A 19,459-nucleotide genomic window follows, 5' to 3' on the forward strand; every position below is an offset into this window, starting at 1 on the left:
CCATGTCATATTCCTAGGTGGACTCAAGGAAGATGAACATGAATCCACTAATTAGCACGACAAGTTGTATGAGTATAAAGACATGAAAGACTAGTCACTTTGAAGACAAGATGTTGAAAGCTTGGTAGATTATTACGATCCGACCACATGGTTTAAGTCAAGTTAAGTCGAATAGAGTCAAGTTAGTTACTTAGCTTTATCTTATTGTTTTAAATTTCAAATAAATTGAATAATTCACGTATGGATCCAATCCGCTAGGGATTTTTACTCCTATAAATAGGAGTGGACATGTGTTTGATAAGATTATTGAAGGAATATGAGTTTAGCTAAGTTATTATTTTCGTTCTTATATTCTAGTATAGCTGTTAGATCACCTCTATCTTTCTAGAAATAGATTATAGCTGTAGAAGCATCCTGATCTTCTAAACGTAGCCACCTTCCTCCACGAGCAACCACCCTATCTTATGGCCGTCCACCACCTTCTGACAAGCACCGCAACATTAGGACTAACTTAATAAAAAGATAAATGAGTAATTTGATGGGTATTATTGAGTAGTTTGAGGACTAAATGAGTAAAAGAGGTCCTTATTTGCTATTTGAAAACTGAAGAACTCAAAACTACCAATACAATAACTAGGGGCTTTTTTCATGCAAATTGCCCATGATATGCAAATATTAAAAATATATGATATAAATCACAAATAAGTGAAAATGTTTAGTGTCAAATGTAAATTTACATTTATTTTAATTTGTAGATATATAAGAGAGAAAAAGCTTTCAAATTTATTCTTAAAACATGCTTTATTTACTTTAGGAATAAAGTCAATTCTAGAATAATTATTCATCTTTATTATTCCCAAAATGAGGTATTTATTATAGAAATAATTATTCTTATGTTTATTTGTATTCTGAAATAAGGGTGTAATAATTAACTTTAATGTAATATAAAGTAAAATATTTTCTTTTTTATGAAATTATCATAAATACCATTTTGATTTGATATAAAGTTTGATGAAATATATATCATGAGTAAATTAGTAATTGAGTTAGTATATGGTATAAGATGTAATTTTGATGAATTATATTAATATTCTAGGATGAGGTTATTGCGATGTTCAAATGTTATTCTGGAGTAAGAGATTGTATTTCAAAGTAAGTATAAAATTATTACTAAAGTGAACGAGGGCTTAAAAGATACATAAGGATACTTCTAATTAATATTATATAATATTTCATAATTTTATAAGGATATTATTAAATCATTTCTAATAATTAAGAGTAGGTATTGAAAATTGAGGAAAAACTGTCCATATCATAAATAAGAGTATTTTTATGCAAATTACCTGTAATGTGTAAATATTAACAAATATAAGATATAAAATAGAAATAGGTGAAATTGTTTGGTGTTAAATGTAAATTTATATTTATTTTAATTTGTAGATATATAAGAAAGAAGAAAAATAAATAAACTAATTAAAAAAGTAAAATGATATGATAAAGGGGATTTTTCAATTTAATTACATTTAGTTTTGCAATTTTAGCATATAAAGTTGAGTGCATATATTTTCTATAGTCAATACATATTTTTTTATATTAGAATGTGTAAAATTTACATCTACAATGCACATTAGAGTTTATTATTACAAATTAAAAAATCAAATATAATTAAATTATAAAAGCTTCACGCAACCAATAAAAAGCCCTTCAATTTTTTAATTGATAGAAATAGGCCAATCTATTATCAAATTATAAATTTACGCCTTTTTTACTTATTTAGACTAATTTATTTTTTCTTTAATCCAACCGAATTATTTAATCTCAATGTAGGCATTGTTCAAATTAGAGCATACTTTTTGCTTAAGCGATATGTACAAATTATATACGTAATGCGCGGTGTTTTTTTTTTTTTTAAAATCTCAATGAGCATATTGTTAAAAATTGCAGTGTATGTTTTATATAAGTGATGCGTATATATTACATAAGTGATGCACAATGTTTTTTTGAAATTAGAGCGTATTTTTTTGTATAAGAGATGTATATAAATTATATAAGTAATGTATGCCTTTTTTTTAAATCTTGATACTCATATTGTTGAAAATTAAAACATATATTTTATATATGCGATACTTATAAATTACATAAGTCATGCGTGACTTTTTTCAGGACACGATAGTCTTTTTGTTAGGGCTAAATCAGTAAAAAAAAGTTAAAATTGTAATTTGATAATAAAGGGCCTATTTCTGTAAATTAGAAAATTAAAAGACTTTTTCTGCAAATAATATTATATAATTTTATAAGGGTAGTATTAAATCATTTATCATAATAGGTATTGAAACGACTCAACAAGCCAAAGTCGTCGACATCTCTGTGCGGGAGAGAGGCGAAAAAATGGCGGTGGGGATTTCGCAGGTGGAGATCATCAAACCCCGCACGGATAAGCGTGAGTATCGAAGGATCGTCCTCCCCAATTCCCTGGAGGTCCTCCTCATCAGCGATCCCGAAACCGATAAGGTCTTCCCTTTTCTCTCCCTTTTCTCTCTCGCGATTATATCTCAATTCAGCTTGGTGGATCGCTATCGTTTATTCCAGGCTGCGGCTTCTATGAATGTTTCTGTTGGCTATTACTGCGATCCGGAGGGCTTAGAGGGACTCGCTCACTTTCTTGGTGAGTTATTCTTCTGTAATTATGGCATGAAGTACGGGTGGGTGGTAAAAAATCTTAAATTGTGTAACTTAGACAAGCTTGATATATGCAAACGAATTCACACACGGTCAATTCTTCTGTGTGTCTATTGGTATTATTGAACAAAGTAGCTCATAGTGGGAAGAATAAGTGAGAACTTTATATTGACTTATGGCGGCAAAGCAGCCATCTTTTTTGATAATAAATTTGGAATTCCTTTACTCATGCAAGTTGCCTTTCCTTGCAGAACATATGCTGTTTTATGCTAGTGAGAAATATCCGGTGGAAGATAGTTACTCAAAGTATATTGCAGAGGTATTTTCTAGTTTTCTGAATTTGAGTTTTGAGATACATGTTGTTTTCGTCAGTGGCCATGATCTATCTTCTCTGCCATTCCTGTTGCTTTAATGAAGTTATTTTGGTATTTGAATGTTTGCAATTCCAGCATGTTTTTTGCGATTATGTGAGTTTTTTTTTAACGGATCACTTGAATTTCTAATGGGATTGTTTTAGTTTTGCACTACTTGCTAAAGAGGATCTTGTTTATTGTACTACTTTTCTTGGTTTATGCATCTAACTATCTAAGTGGCCAATCTGATCAAGATATCAGTATAATTGAACATAAGGTTGCACACATCTTGCATTCCCTAGATATGCTTTGGTGGGAGCCTCATGCAATAGGACATTCTTTTCTTAAATAAGGCTTGACTCTTTTTAAGCCATAGTTTACACTATGCTCAGTATACACTTGAAACAAACCGAGACAATGCAAACAAAGAACAATGCAGAACCATGTTTGAGCTCTTTTTCTTTAGGAGCCTATGGTGATGATCATGAGCCCATATCAAACATATCTCTCTCATACCGCTTCCAAGGAGGAAGTGACACTATATGGTAATATTGCCTGCTCTCGATGAACGGTTGATAAATAATTTGTGGCTGCAGACAAAGAACCTCGACTGAAAGGCCCATCACTGTCACAACTCAAAACTAGTTACCAACCCAACTGACATCATTGTATGTTGGTGCGGAAAATACATATGAGCCCTCGACCTCTAATACTGCATCCTAACCCTGAGCGTCGGGTACCATATATCCCACTTTATCCGAACCTTCCGTAAAGTATATTTTTGGAACACCGATAAATGATAGGCTGTCACAACAGTATTCAGTGCTTGCTTATTCTCAGTGGATAACTTGCCTAATCGTCTGGAAACTGTTGACTAAAACCTGAGGTGTATAATAATGACAATATGGATAGCATTATCACTACATGTCTCCACGCTCTTACGCTAGGGGACTCTTTGGAATTATCAGACTCAGCTTTCAATTTGCTTAGTGGCTTGAACTGATATGTGTGATGGGATGCATGATAAAAGTAATGTATATGAATGTGACAACTATGATCAGATAATCAAACTACATCAGATGTCCAAATATAACACAAAAATTAAATAGCTACCAATTCACAATATATTGAAGATACACTCCTACTTGATAGCAATCTATTAAGGTATTGCACAAAATCTCCAGCAATATGATACATGGTAAACAACTAATAATGTTCTATACACAAATCTAATTTATTATTTGGTAATAAAAGATAGGAAAATTTTCATATGACACTCTGTCTTATAATAAAATTATGATTTATGTCTTATATTTTTACTATTTGCAAATCGAGTCTTATGATTTAACGAATATGTATAAAAAATATTCTGTCATTAGATCTGTTAGTTAAACTTAACAAAACTCTTAGGTTAAATTAATTATGCTAGAAAGATTATATATGGATATTTGGAATAATACTTTAAGTTTAGGGTTAAATATATTTTACCCTCTTATATTTATATCCAAAATCACTTTATTCCTCCTGTTCAAAAAGTCCCAAACCAGTCATTGTATTTGTGACTAAAGTGAAGCCGTCAGTTTTTCTATCAAAGTTAATAGAGTGTGTCTAAATGACCAAAATACATTTTGTATTTATTATGCAAAATAGATGGGTTTTTGATCTTGTTCCTAGATGTGATATAACTATTAAACTTTATAAAAACTTAGGTTTAAGAAAATTTACTATATATTTGGCACAACCTAGAAAGTAAAAGAAGAAAATATGTGGGTATTTTTTAAGGGAATAGAAAATAGGTTAAAACCGTCTTGATCATCCTAACACCCATAATAACAAAAGACGATATTTAAAGTGATAGCGCTGTAGAGGTGATCTATTGTAGTTGCAGAACTGAGTCTTTTTTTTTTTCTTAGCCTTGGGTTTACATTTGTAAACTTTTCTAATGAAGTTTTCATTCTGTACATGCTAGATCATGAATTAGTAATTGCATCCAATCTTTGAAAAAGTCCCAATTGTTTTGAACTTTCGATTTTTGGAATGGGATATTTACGGATTCCCCATGAATAGGATCAAACTTTATTCCATGATATTTTCATAAGATTTGTTTTTCTTATTCTTAAGCAACCTTTTTCTTGTCCTAGATTTAACACATACCAATCTGATTAGATCCATTGGAATGCCCTTCTGGGGGGGCCCGAGCCATTAGTGAGATACCACTCTGGAAGAGCTAGAATTTTAACCTTGTGTCAGGACCTACGGGCCAAGGGACAGTCTCAAGCTAGTTGCAAATAACTGGGATGAAATTGTGAGAGAAGGCTTGCTCAATTCGTTTGCAGATCTACAACCAAATATATTAATTAACAATATCATTATTAGTAACAATATAACAATTTGGGCTTGTATCTGCTTCTCCTAGTGCTCGAGGTGTGAAATTCATCTAAAGGGCTTAATATGCGCTTCACTCTTCCTGAATAAATGCTCTTATATGTTTTGTTGTTCTATTACTCTTTATTAAGACAGAAAGAAAATGCAAATAGTTGATTAAATGAATAGCATATCTATATGATCTTGGTGCAAGGTATGATTAAATGTGTAGATAGCGAACCGTACCTGCCCTCTCTTACTTAACACGACATACACTAGTAGTACCTATACCAGTAAGTGCACTCACAACTCACACAGCAGTACCAAACAATTTTCGCATAATCTCTTGTTTCTAATATGGTGGATGGATTAGTGAATGTACATTCAGGATTTTCTCTGGTATTTGTTTCTGTGAGTAAAAGCAGCACTGCATCCTTAATAGCAAATTCAAATGGATCAGTGCGACAGTGTTTATCTCTTATTCTGCTGAGTAACTTTTTCTTCATATCTTTCATAACCATACTTCTGGATACTTAAATGTTAAAGAACTTATTTCTAAATTATCCATGAGAATTTCCCACTGATGCTAAATTTGCATTTCTATTATTAAATCATGTATTATAGGCTTTATAGCATTACATAGAATAGTAAAAGATCAACTATATTGAGATGTTGCTGTTTGCAAACTCATAATATGATATTTGTGGATAATTAGCATGGTGGTTCCACAAATGCCTTTACAAGCTCCGAGGAAACAAACTTCTTCTTTGATATCAATGCTGACTGCTTGGAAGAGGCCTTGGATAGGTGTGTTGGTTTTACATGCTCCTAACTTGTTTATCTTTTTCTTTCTATTTAGTAAATTCTGATTTTATTCTCTTTGTTCTACAGATATGCACAGTTCTTTATCAGGCCATTGATGTCTGCTGATGCTACTCTTAGAGAAATAAAAGCTGTTGACTCCGGTATATAGTACTTTTATGCTCTTAGTTATCTGTTTCTTTTGAGCGTGAATATTCATTTCCTTTTCTCACCAGAGAATCAAAAAAATCTATTATCTGATGCCTGGAGAATGAATCAGGTACAATCTGCTACACTTTATGCAGAAATTTCTATTTTCACAAACATTGGTTGTAGATAAAAAGCATAATGATACTTGAGATTTTAGAGTAACATAATTTATTTGATGAGTATACTGCAAGTTCTTAGTTACTTTGGATCGGAGAATATTGTTTCTAATACAGGAGAGAGCTGAGGGAGGGTCAATGGATGGGGAAGTGTTTGAGCAATTGCTTGATATGATTTGAGTTTGATCGGATCAACTCATAGAGACATTGGACTCGATGGATCGAGTCTATTTGTCTTTAATTATTTTATGATGTAAGCCCTTAAAGCAAGTCTAATTAAGTTATGTGAGTCATTAATACAAATCCAAATAAGTCATGAAAGCCTTTAAGATAAATCTAGTTAAGTCGAGTAAACCTTTAAGGCAACTCCAAATTAAGTCATGTAAGTTTTTAAGATAACTTCTAATTTGAGTCATGCCAGCTTCTAAGGCTAATCTTGGTAGGATTTATTGTATCCGATCTCTATATATATAGAGAGATTAGACTCCTTTGTTTAATCACCTAAGCATTGGGAATTTATTTTAGTTTTGAATTTATCTTAAAATTAAGAGTAAGATAACCTAGGAATAAAAGTAAATTAATCTCTCTCTACTATATTTCCATCTTTTCTCTCCACTATCACCACCACTACCATATCTCATACAATTGAAACCCACCACCTTCCATCCACTCCGTTAACCATCATACACCCTAACTAAAGCCTAGACTCTTGTTGCGGATCGACTATAATCGGTCTGTAACAATTTGGTGTTAGAGCAGACTTTTGTTGCGGTTCGACTCAATCGGTCCAAAATAATTTGGTATCAGAGTAGACCTTTGTTGCAGTTTGACTCAGTCAGTCCGTAACAATTTGGTATCAGAACTCAAGTACCCCTAGGCTGGTTCATAACAATAATTAGAATTTTAATTTTCACCGAATACGAGTTCTAGTTTAGTCTTTGTTTTCATTTTAGAAGAATAAATTAACAGGCCATGGTCAAATTCATGGGTTAGCTTGATTTGGTCCACCTACAACTTACACATACGACACTTTATTCCTATTCTAAAGTCTAGTTAAATTTCTTTCATATGAGGACATAATACTTTTTTGAGATGAGCTGAATGTGATACACTGACTTGTCTTTATATCTACATTATCTAATCTAGTTGAAATTTTCTAATCAACCATAAGGAGAAGAAAATTGAGGAGCAAGCGTCATGCATTCTCTCTCCCTCTTGCTCTCTCTCTTTTCAAAACTAAAACATATCGTAAAGTAATAGTGTTCAAGTGGCTAGTTGCTATCAGCATCAAATAATATCACACCATCCTTCCTATCTTCTTTGTCTTTACCACAAAGGGCCTTGTTGTTTTATGGGTTAATTGTATGCATATCTCCTTGCATCTATACCTTATTAGTTATTACCCTTCATAGATTTTGTATTTAAATGTGTATTCCGCTTAAAACTCTGGTTTCCTTGTGAACCTGCCTTTTTACTTATTCAAGCTGGTTATCCAACCCTTTAGATTAAATTTTTGACATTGTTAATGCTGCTGTTTTTAATTTAGGTGCATAGTAAACATAATTAAACCACTTCAATTTGTATAAATTTCTATTTATGTTTTAGGAAAATAAAGTAGTTTCTGGCAGGTGTGTTTGAACGCAAAGGGATGGCATTTGAACGTTGTGTTTGAACGCCTGATCTTGCGTTCACACATATAGAGAACACATTTTAGCTGTTTGAATGCAATTGGTGTGCGTTCGAACGCACGATGGGTAAGTTGAGTTGTAATATAATTTGTTTAGAGTTTTTGGATGTTTGGCTAGCCTTCAAATATGTGGAAAAGCAGCCTATTTGTATTATTGATTATTGTATTTGGTTTTCATATAGGCTTGAGCCACCTTCTCCATCCTCCTTCCTCCCCCTCGGAATCCAACCTGAGTTTTTGTTTATAGTCGAGGTTAATCTTCCGTCACTTCTCCCTTCTCTCTCTAGCGGCCAGCTATACCTAGAAGCTCTATTCTCCCACTTTATCTTGTTTCAAGCACTAGTCCATTCACTATACTCATAATCATATCCCATAACTCTAACCACATATTTTACGTCCACCCCGCTACCTCTTGACCTTCAGTTATTGTTTCATACGTAACAGTCGATATACTCATTCGATAGGTGAGATTTTGGTGGCGTTGGATTCCTAACTCCCAGAGGAACAACATATCCGAATCTCAGATCGATCTAACGGTTGGATCGAACTCAGTTACCTTTGCAAGTTCCGTACTGAATTTTGTTCAGATTATTAAATTGGATAGAAAATCGTCTTCACCAAAAATGACCATAATAGTTAATTAAAAACTAAACAATGTAATAGTAGAAAACATAGATACCTTAACCTGAGAGGTCATCTATGAAAAAATAATGAGTATATTTTTGCAAAAATAGTAAGTATATTTTTGCCTTTCTGCTCTTAAATGGATCAAAATTAAGGGTTTTTGATAGGTGTCTATGCAAGAATCGTCTTTTTAGGGGTATATATGCAAATATTGAATTTTAATATTTAGTATTTACACATGCAAATATTATACAGAGAGCTATATATGTAAATAGATATTTTTGAACGGTATATATGCAAGAAAAACCTTGTTTCCAATATTTTTCGGTTTGCTCAAATCAAAATACTATAATTTTTAGAGATTTATGGATTTGATTAGAAGTATGGATTGTTCTTTTCTTGTTTATACATAGGAAGCTATCATTTTATAATGTGTAAGCTATATATTCTTCATGATTGCCAAGAATCTCATTTATTCCTAGTAGCGTCAGAAATGCAATTTTGGTTATGATAATCTCTGATTACATTAGTATAAGACTTATTGGTAGAGAAATAATGATTTTACATAGATGATTATCTTTCTCTTTGAGGTTATGTCAACTTGAAATATAATATCACGAGTTTTTCTTTTCGGTCTAATTGCTTACAGATAATATATACTTTATTTATTAAAAATTGTTGATTCGCAGATTCTCAGATTTTTACCTCTTATCCTTTTTGGTGAAAATCCTCTTACAAGTGTATGATTGATTGAGTTGAATGACTGCATAAAGAAAGTTTCTGAAAGGCTTTAGAGTAACTCAGTTTATTTCCTTATTGGTCTTAAGCAGATTGAAAGTGAATAGCAACACGGATGTATAATGTTTCTCCAGTGAATATCTTAAGAATGAACCAGTTAGAGAGCATTTGGTATTGTAATGTTCATGCGACCTACTGGGTTATGGCTTTGCGAACAAGAAGAAAACTTATGCAACATGATAGTACAAAAATAAGTAAACTCCTTATATAGCAACAAGGATTTATAATGCTGTCTGTCACACATTCACTGATGTTTATTAATTATAAACAAAACTTGAATTGTTTATGAAAACATCATGAAGGGAGCCTTCTGCTCCTATTTCCATTATGTAAGTATCTGTTTCTTATATTGTTAATTTGTCAATTATATATATTATTGCGAAGATTAAAACATATTGATAAATTTGCCAAAGAAACCCTATATCTATATTTTGCTTTTATTATCATTCACATCCAACCATATGGATATTTATCATTCGACCCTTACATTTGCTTTTACTATCTTAAAGACAACTTGACTTTGGTATCTTAGTGAACAGTTACTATATATACGAGTTTAATTAAATATAGAAGCAAAATGACTTTAATACCCTTAAGTTTCAACTTTAAAGTAAAAAATAAAAGGGAGACCAGATTTTAAAGTGAAATTAGGGGTACTTTCAAGGTTCCAAAAATCGGTATCGGGATTGGGATTAGCCGTTCGGAAAAACAATACGTATCGGCCGCCTGTATTGGATCGGATTATTTTAATTAAATAAAATTCTAAATATTATTTAAAAATGTTGAGAAATTTTTAAAAATTTAGAAAAAATTATAAGAAAATAAGAAATAATAATTACTCACATATAAAGCTAAAAAAGTAGAAAAACTAAATATTTAACTATTAGTCTGAAGTATCCATTTTTTCTACACTTTCTCTTTCTTTCTATCTTTTTCTCTCTCTCTCTTACCCTCTTTTTTTTTATCTTTCCCTCTCTTCTTCACTCTTTCTCACCCTCTTTTTTTTTAATCTTTCCTTCTCTCCCTCACTCTCTCTTCCTTTTTCCCTTTCTCTCCCTCACTCTCTCTTTCCATCTCTCTCTCTCTCCTTCTCTCTCTAGCTGCTGCTGTCAGCAGCAGCTGTCCCTCTCTCCCTCATTCTCTCTTCCTTTTTCCCTATTTCTCTCTCCCTTTCTCTCTCCTTTTCTCTCTCTTTCCCTCTCTCTCTCCCTCTCTTTCTAGTTGTTGCCGCTTGTAGTAGGCAGCTGTCTGTTGCAGCAGACAGCTGCTGCAGCCGCTTGCAGCAGCAGCAGACAACTGTTGCTGTTGCAGGCGGCTGTAGCTAGCAGCCACCTGTAAGGCTGAAACCAGCCAACTGGCTGATTTTGGCACGGATCGGGATCGGCTATAGTCGATCCCGATCCGTTTTGGCCGATCCCACTCGGGATTGGCCGAAACTAGAAACTATGGGTACTTTAATTTTATATTTTCAAAAGTAATGGATATTCTTTATCTTGTTAGTTGTTGTTAAGTTAAAGTTTATCTGAAAAGTATTTTTGAGATATTAAATGTAGAGGTCAAATGATAAATATCTATGTGGTAGGTTGTGAATTATAATAAATACAAAATTTAGTGTGTTTTAATAAAATTCCAAGCATATTTTTAAGATGGAAATTTATTTTGACCTCTTATTGAATAATGTTCAGTATCAATTTGGTGTACTTGAAGTCTTTTTCACTTCCTGATCTATGTAAACTACAAACATATTTATTTTTGTTTAAATTCTAATAGAATAATCTATACAGAGCCTAAAAACTTTGAAGATAGGGAAAGATCTCTATATAAAGGGCATCTTCTCTAGCCTACGGTGACCTAAACTAGTATTGTAATCTTTTTCACTTCCTGATCTATGTAAGGTACAAACATATATATTTTTGTTTAAAATTTAATAGAATAATCTATACATAACCTAGTGAATTCAACTTTGAAGATAAGGAAAGATCTCTATATAAAGGGCATCTTCTATGGCTTATGGTGACCCAAATTAGTATTGATCTCATTGTCTTTATTCTTAAGATATGCAATATAGCAAGAGATTTTGTATTGTTGAAAACTACCCTCTTTTCTTTTAGCTCAGGAGTTATTATAACAGTTTTCTTGTAGGTTGTTAGAGACAAGGATTATCATATTGATGGCACATACCATACTGATTAACTACTAAGAGGGTTGGTGCAAATTGTAGACCCTTGGGCCAAGTTATCTATGCTAATCAACATAGTGTAGGTATGGGACGACAGAGGGCAGGCATGAGGAAGATGCTGGGCAACATATGTAGTACCAGGATGATGGGAGTTTACATAGTTATTAGGACTAGTGTCAATTGCTGTGTTGAGAATTCGAGCTGATTTTTCTAGGTATGGTAAGTATCGAATGGCATTGGGTTACTGCTTGATACTATAATTCTTGCTTTGGAAACTAACATTGCAGAGCTTTCATTATCTATTTCTAGGTTTCTACTTCTAGCAGGATATCTAATTATCTATCTAGTTCGTTAGTTTATGATATTTGGAAAAAAGTGCCTACCTCGTGGGTTCATTTTGATTCGAACCATACCTTATCATTTTCCAAAATAACCCCTATGTTTTGTAAAAAAGTTCATTTAAACCTTGGGTTAATTTTAACTCATCTCACCATAACATATATTCAATCTTATTCAAGGTGATATTTTTATTTTTTTAAATGTCTAATTTTAATTAATCTTATTCAAGGTGATATTTTTAAAATGTCCAAATTTAATTAATCTTGTTCAAGGTGGTATTTTTAAAATGTTTAAGTATCGTCAATGCTCACTCACAATGAGCTCAAATATAATAGTCTTACCCTCGCAATCATGTAATTTTTTTTTCCGAATCTTCCTTTCTAATGTTTATATTTTGAATTTCAAATTGATCCTTTGTCAATGATATTCAAAGCTTCAAACTTTTCTCTTAGCAAGGGTATACTTTCACGTCACTTGATTGTCTTAATGGTAAGCAACATTTGGGTTCCATGATAATTATAGTAGGGTGCTAATTGTATATTTTCTTGTAAATGGTAGGGTTAGGTTCAAACCATAAAAGTTCATAATGTCGGGGATGTTACGGTCGCTTTTTGTGAATATGATTTTCTATTCGATTTGATAATCTGGACTGAATTTAGTATGGAACTTGTGAAGATAACTGTGATTGATTCAATTGTTGGATCCATCTAAGATTTAGATATGTTGTTCCTTTGGAAGTTAGGAATTCAACGCAACCGTAATTTCGTTGATCGAATCAGTAGATCGAAAGTTACGTGTGAAACAATGACCAAAAATCAAGAGGTAGTGGGATGGACGTGGAATATGTGGTTAGGGCTATAAAAAATGATTATGGTATGATAGATGAATTAGTGCATAGAACTAGATAAAGGGGGAGAAAGGAGCTTTCAGGTATGACTGGTTGTTAGGGAGAGAAGGGAGAAGTGACGGAGGATTAACCTCAGCCATAAACGAGAAATTGAGTTAGATACTAAGAGGGAGGAAGGAGGAGGGAGAAGATGGCTTAAGCTTAGATGAAAACTAATTTCAATATTCAATAATTAATAGAAGCTGCTTTTCCACATATATAGAGACTAGCTAAATATTTAAATAAACAAATCTTATTACAACTCAACTTAATCCTAAACAAGTCCTATTACAACTCAACTTTTTCGTCGTGTGTTCGAACGCATTCTGATTGTATTTGAACAGACAAAAGACGTTCTTTGTATGTGCGATCGTTTGAACGCCATTCATTTGTGTTCGAACGCATCTGACGGAAACTATTTTATTTTTCTAAAACATAAATAGAAATTGATACAAATTGAAGCAGTTTTGCACCTAAATTAAGAACCGCATTAGGGGGCTTTTTGTAAATTTCCCTATTATAAATGGTTAATGTTTTTCAAGCTTTAGATGTGGTTGGATTAAGCTTCAGACTAGGAGGACCAAGAAGGAAAGTTCATAATACTTTGGTACCTGGCATAGTTCCAAGTTTTGTTGATCCCGAGTAAGATCAGCCAAAATAGATCGGGATCGGCCATAGCCAACCTGGTACGGTCTTTCCTTTCTCTTCTTTCTCCTTTCTTTTCTCTCTCTATTTATTTTCATTTCTTCTCTCTGGTGCCCCATTTCATTTCTCTCTCTACTCCCAATCACTAGTGTCTCCTCTCTTTTTCTTCCTCTCTTTCTTTCGAATCTTTCCTCTGATCTCTTCCTCCCTCTCTTTCTCTGTTAGTCTCTTTCTTTTTTAATCTCTGCTACTGCAGCAAAAAATCTTCTATAATAATAGAGAATGAGATAGAGGGATGAGAGAGAGAGAGAGATGGAGTAAGAGAAAAAGTGAAAAAATAATTAGAGAAAAGATTTGCCTTGCGACCGACCTTAAGAGAGAGAGAAAGAGGAGGGAGAGAGAAGAAATAAAAAAATAAAATTAGAAAAATAAAATTTGCCTTGGTAGGAAAAGAGAGAAAAGGAAAGATAAGGGAGAGCCAACTCGATTTAAATATTCATCAAATTTTTGATTAAGGTGATGTATTTTTTTAGTTTTAAGTTCTATATGTGAGTAATTATTATTTCCTTATTTTCTTATCTTTTTTCTAAATTTTTCTGTGTTCTTAAATAATATTTAAAATTTTGTATAATTAAATATAGTCCGATTCGATATGGGCGGCCGATACAGTTGATATGACCAATATAGCCAATACGTATTATTTTTCGGATAACTGATCCTGATTTTAATACCGAGTTTTGAAACCTTGGTACTTGGTTTAATTAGAAAAGTAAAAAGCAATGGAAGTAAGAAGGAAGTTTACTTGAATAATCAAGAGAGGAAGAAGGTGGTCAAATGACTTTTCAGTTTGACTTTATAAAAGTAATTCCATGACACAACAATTATTACAATTATTGTACTATATTAAATCCTTAAGAATCTTAGGCCAAAAAATGTTCCATTCAACGTAGTCTAATCATGGTTTGCTTCATATCTACGCAAGTAAGAATCCTATGAGATATTAACACTTATTATGAGATATGAACCCAAACCATCTGACATGTTTGCAACTTGCAAGAACGCTCACAAGTATAATTCCTGTATATCTTTTGCTTGAAAGGAGTACATAGATTCTCTTGATTCTCTGTTATAATTGTATTGAAAGAGATAAAGGTAAAACATGGGACAAATAAAACTGTCCCAAGTATTTTGTCTGCTGAAATTTGACTCTGATAAGCGATAGTAATCCCATTCATAATGAATGTTAAAATTGAAATCGAGGATCTTATGCTCTTTCCTTTTGTAGTTGGCTTGTTGGCTTGTTAATGTCATGCTGGATTTCCATTAATTATAAAGAAATTTTATCCCTTATATTTAGGTTTAATGGCTTTTCAATTTTTAATGTTCACCATTATGCTAGTTTCACTTCAGCTTGCTTGTTTCAATATTTTCAGCTTCAAAAGCATCTATCATCACAAGATCATCCGTATCATAAATTCAGTACAGGTAAGCAATTTGATATCTTGAGTAACTTATAATCTGCGGTCTTATTTTATTATTATTATTGTAGCTGTGTTCTTTTAGTTTTACATGATGTTGTTGCTTGCTAGAATATCTTGCCTATTTTTGGATGGACTTAAATCATTTTTCTTGAAATAGATATCAATCTCAAGGATTACAGTGCTATGGCCACAGGGCAGGCTAGCATATCCAACATTGGCTTGGCATGGCGTGTCATAGCACACGTCACGCTGAGTGTGGGCAATCCGAGGCCATTTGGGGTATCCGTGGCACATTTACACATTCTTGATACGCCCTAAAACAGGGTTTTCCAACTTTTTAGTGGCTAAATTAGCTTTCACTGGTTAAATGAAAGACATTTAGCATTAGATATTGGTAAAAAAATGCAATTTTGTGTAGAAATTGGAGTATTAATTGACATGAAAGCACAAAAATATATATAAGTTGTAAATTGTATACATATAGTTCAAACTGGATAAACAAATTATAGTAACCCAAAGTAGATCAATGCCCATAAGGTGAATCATGCTCCAATTAGATTTCAAATTGATGTTTCCCTAAACGTTTTTGATTGTTTCAAATTTAGGCATAAGGTTTGGGCCATGGTTGGGATCGACCGAAACGGATTGGGATCCACCATGCCGATCCATGGCTGAAACCAGTCCAAGTATCGGTTGGATCGGCCGATATCCGATTCGTATCGGGGCAGGATCGACCATATCAGTCGATCCGCTGATATGGGCTCTCCCTCTTTCTTCTCTCACGCCATCTCTCTTCTCTCTATTTTTTTCATTTCTTCTCTCACCGGTGCCATATCTCTCTCATTTCTCTCTACTCCCTCCCTCTCTCTTGTTCTTCCTCTCTTTCTTTTTTCCAATCTTTTTCTCTGTCTCTCTCTCTCCTTTAATATCTGTTATTGCAGTAGAAAATCTGATGTAGTAACAAAGAGTGAGATAGAGAGACGAGAGAGAGAGTGGAGAGTGAGAGAGGAAGGAAGAGTGTGTGTGTGTGAGAGAGAGAGAGGAAAGAAGAAGTAAAAAAAATAGAGAAATAAAATTACCTTGCGATAAGAGAGGGAGGAAGATGGAGATTGAGAGAGAAAGAAAGAAGAGGGAGAGAGAAGAAATAAAAAAATAGAATTTGCCTTGTAGCAGTAATAGAGAAAAGGAGAAAAAAAGAGAAAAGGGGACAGAGAAGGGAGAGCCAACTTGGTATTCATCAAAGTTTTGAATAAGTTAATGTAACTTTTAGTTTTTATATTTTATATGTGAATAACTATTATTTTTTTTATCATTTTTCTAAATTTTAAAAAAATTCTCATATTTTAAATAATATTTAGAATTTATATGATTAAAAAAATAATCCGATACAATCTAAGCGGCCGATACAACCAATAAAATCGATATGGCCGATATGTATCGTTTTTCTGGATGGCCGATTCCGAGTTTTGGAACTTTGGTTTGGGTGAAACCATTAGTTTTTATCCATGTTTGAAATGTCATCAAACAATTGCAAAGTTCAAGTTGAGATCAGTCTATATCTGAAATTAAGCTTTATTTTTATGGTATTTCTTTCTGCAAAATGTTATATAATTTTTATCATTTTAGCTCGATATCTTGCAGTACAAGGGTATCTTTGGCATGCCCCATGCCACGTGCCAATACCCCATTGGCACAGGGTGTGCTGAGTGACATGGCAACTCCTCAACTCGTTTAATGATTTAATGGTTTTCTTTGTTTATTATATTGGAAATGTGCCACTATTTCTGGGCTAGTGGGAGAACACATTTTTATGCAACTTTATGGCTACTTATCTTTAGCTTTGCGAAGAATATATACACTTGAACTCTATTAGTAAGGGTTCTTTAATTGTGACTATCCTCCCTCTTTGGTCTTTATTAACTTAAAAAAACTCAAAGGTAGTGGTTTTCTTAACTTGGACTGTACTAAACTTTATCCCTTGTTTGATCTTTAAAGGAGAATAAGAAAAATGCATTTGTTCTAGTGACAAAAGGTTTAATCACGAGGTGGTCAATATATTTCTTGGTGTTTAAGTTAGTTCTGATCATATTCATTTTGGTTTCTACTGAATAACAACATGTTAGAAGAAAAAACATAAGATAAATTGCTTGGTTTTCATGTTAGTGATGATCCAAGTTCTCATATCTCATGATAGTATAGTCCATGATTTTCAGCAGTTTGCAGCTTAGAAACACCAAAGTTGATATGAAAGCACAAATGGATTGCTTGAGTTTGAGCTAAGACTTATTTTAGCTCATTGCATATCTGGGTCTACGTTGGTAACTCGAGTGGATGTCAAGATACCGAGCAATGATTACTCAGATCACTTTATTATATAACCAACCTAAGTTATGGACTTTGTCGTGCTTTGAATTGGTATATATTGAATATTTTGGTTGCCAATATTTGTGAGTTTTACAATTTTAGTTATATATATATATATTCTGGTGCAACTTAGTTCATTTATTGCTAATATTGTGGGAACCTGTTTACTGCTGTTTGCTTGAATTGTAACACAAATATAGTATAAGGATGATTATGAAATGCAACTATGATTTGCCAGGTGGCATCTAAGCTTGTTGCTTTAATTATTATTAATCATTAGTTCGTTTTCACTTTGTCTAGGTGTACTTTAGGTTCATATTAGTTGGTTTTTTAACTTGTTAGTTGTTGTTAGACTTGATGTAGAGGCTTCCTAAGCCTTTTAGGATATGCAGCCACCTTTTGCTCCTCCTTATTGGAACTGACCACTTATTGGATCCATTATAGACATCTTAAATGTCTTAGGGCATTGGTATCATAATTTACTTGAGATGCGATCCTAACCTTAAATGAATTCTAAGAAACCCAAATATGGTCTATCTATAAATTCCTGCAGTTGAGTATTGTGTAGAAATAAAGGTTCAAAGGCGACTTATCATGTAAGGAAAGTAGGAAATCTTAGAGCATATGGATAAGTAAGCCTTCCTTAATCCTTCTTTTTCAGTTCTCTGGTCCTATTGATGATTTCAATTTTCTGTTGGTACTCTCTTTACCCTCTTTTCAATCTGCTGACCTTTTCATTGCCTAAGTCAAGGGTGATAGGTAAAATCTTTCACTTTTAAGACGAATGCCAGGCTGGATTTATTTCTTTTTCTCCTTTGACATTAAAATGGTCTCCAATGCGAAAAGAACTACTTGACATATGACTTATGTTTGAGGCTAGATTTATAGAGATTTGAAGAGTTTATTGCTTGTTACTTTGTTATATCACTTGCTGATCCAAATTGTTCGATTGCGTTGCAAGGAGCTGTACTGTTCATTGAAATACATAAGGTGATGGTTATTGCTTGACACCACTCAACAATTTTGATACAAATAAGGGACTTTAACTGTTCTATCTACAAAATAGTTGTATGCTATTGTTTTATATCATTCCATCAACCAATCAAAATCGAATTTGTAATTGAGTTGTTAGTTTGTTTCAATCTTATTATTTTTTCTCTACACAAATATAGACTTACCTTGCTACGCCACGGTTCATGCGGGTCAAACAACCATGTGTAACAAGGTTTGACACTTTGACTAAGGTGGGCCAACAATTTGCACTATTAATGCACTCCCTGTAGAAAGTCTTGTTGACAAGCTAGCTATGCAATATATTGTGCAATGTTTGTAGGGTTAAGACGTGCATACTGGCCTGATAATTATGTAGATGGAATATAAAAGAATGGAGATCAATGCTTGATCTGGACTTGAAAGATAGGAACTAGTATCAGTTGGAAATATATATGTCTCAAGGCATTTGCAATTGGTACTGCAAAGACACCACATTGATTTCTTTAGTTCTTTTAACACTTAATAGTGTTGATCATCTTGTGGTTTAAAATGTACTCGGAAATATGCTTCTGTATAGCACATATTATGCTGGTCATCCCAGAATTCTAATTGATGTAATATGCATTGCAGAAGGCATAATATGCTAAAACTTATGTTAGGTAGCCTGGAAAGATAGCTGATTTTTTTGTGGTCTGATAATATTATCCATTGCTTGGATTGTGTTTTCTTTGACAACAAGTCTTTAACTTTTTGGCATTTCACATACAAACCAAGAATTCTTGTTGGTTATATCTATTCTTCCTTTTCTCTAGTTTCAGTGCCCTAATTCCTTTGCTTTTTTGTTTCCTCTCTTTCTGGGCATTTCATTGTTATTTGACATGTTTGCTTTCTTGAAGTATGGGGTCCTTTCTTCTAGATGGCTCATGGCTCCTTTGAACCT

General features: G+C 33.1%; 1 protein-coding gene across 1 annotated transcript in view; it reads left to right on the forward strand.

Moving 5' to 3' along the window:
- The first annotated feature begins 2,322 nt into the window (after nt 1-2,322).
- Nucleotides 2,323-19,459, forward strand: part of LOC140796205 (insulin-degrading enzyme-like 1, peroxisomal) — a 60,358-nt gene continuing 43,221 nt past the window's right edge. The window contains exons 1-7 of the mRNA XM_073149126.1: nt 2,323-2,511; nt 2,590-2,665; nt 2,931-2,998; nt 6,112-6,203; nt 6,288-6,361; nt 6,434-6,477; nt 15,115-15,166. Of these exons, the coding sequence (XP_073005227.1) occupies nt 2,389-2,511; nt 2,590-2,665; nt 2,931-2,998; nt 6,112-6,203; nt 6,288-6,361; nt 6,434-6,477; nt 15,115-15,166 (529 nt within the window). The 5' untranslated portion in view covers nt 2,323-2,388. The remainder of the gene's footprint in view (nt 2,512-2,589; nt 2,666-2,930; nt 2,999-6,111; nt 6,204-6,287; nt 6,362-6,433; nt 6,478-15,114; nt 15,167-19,459) is intronic.

Source organism: Typha latifolia, chromosome 10, assembly GCF_019914945.1.
Source record: "Typha latifolia isolate L0001 chromosome 10, TyphaL0001v2, whole genome shotgun sequence".
Classification (NCBI taxonomy): Eukaryota; Viridiplantae; Streptophyta; class Magnoliopsida; order Poales; family Typhaceae; genus Typha; species Typha latifolia.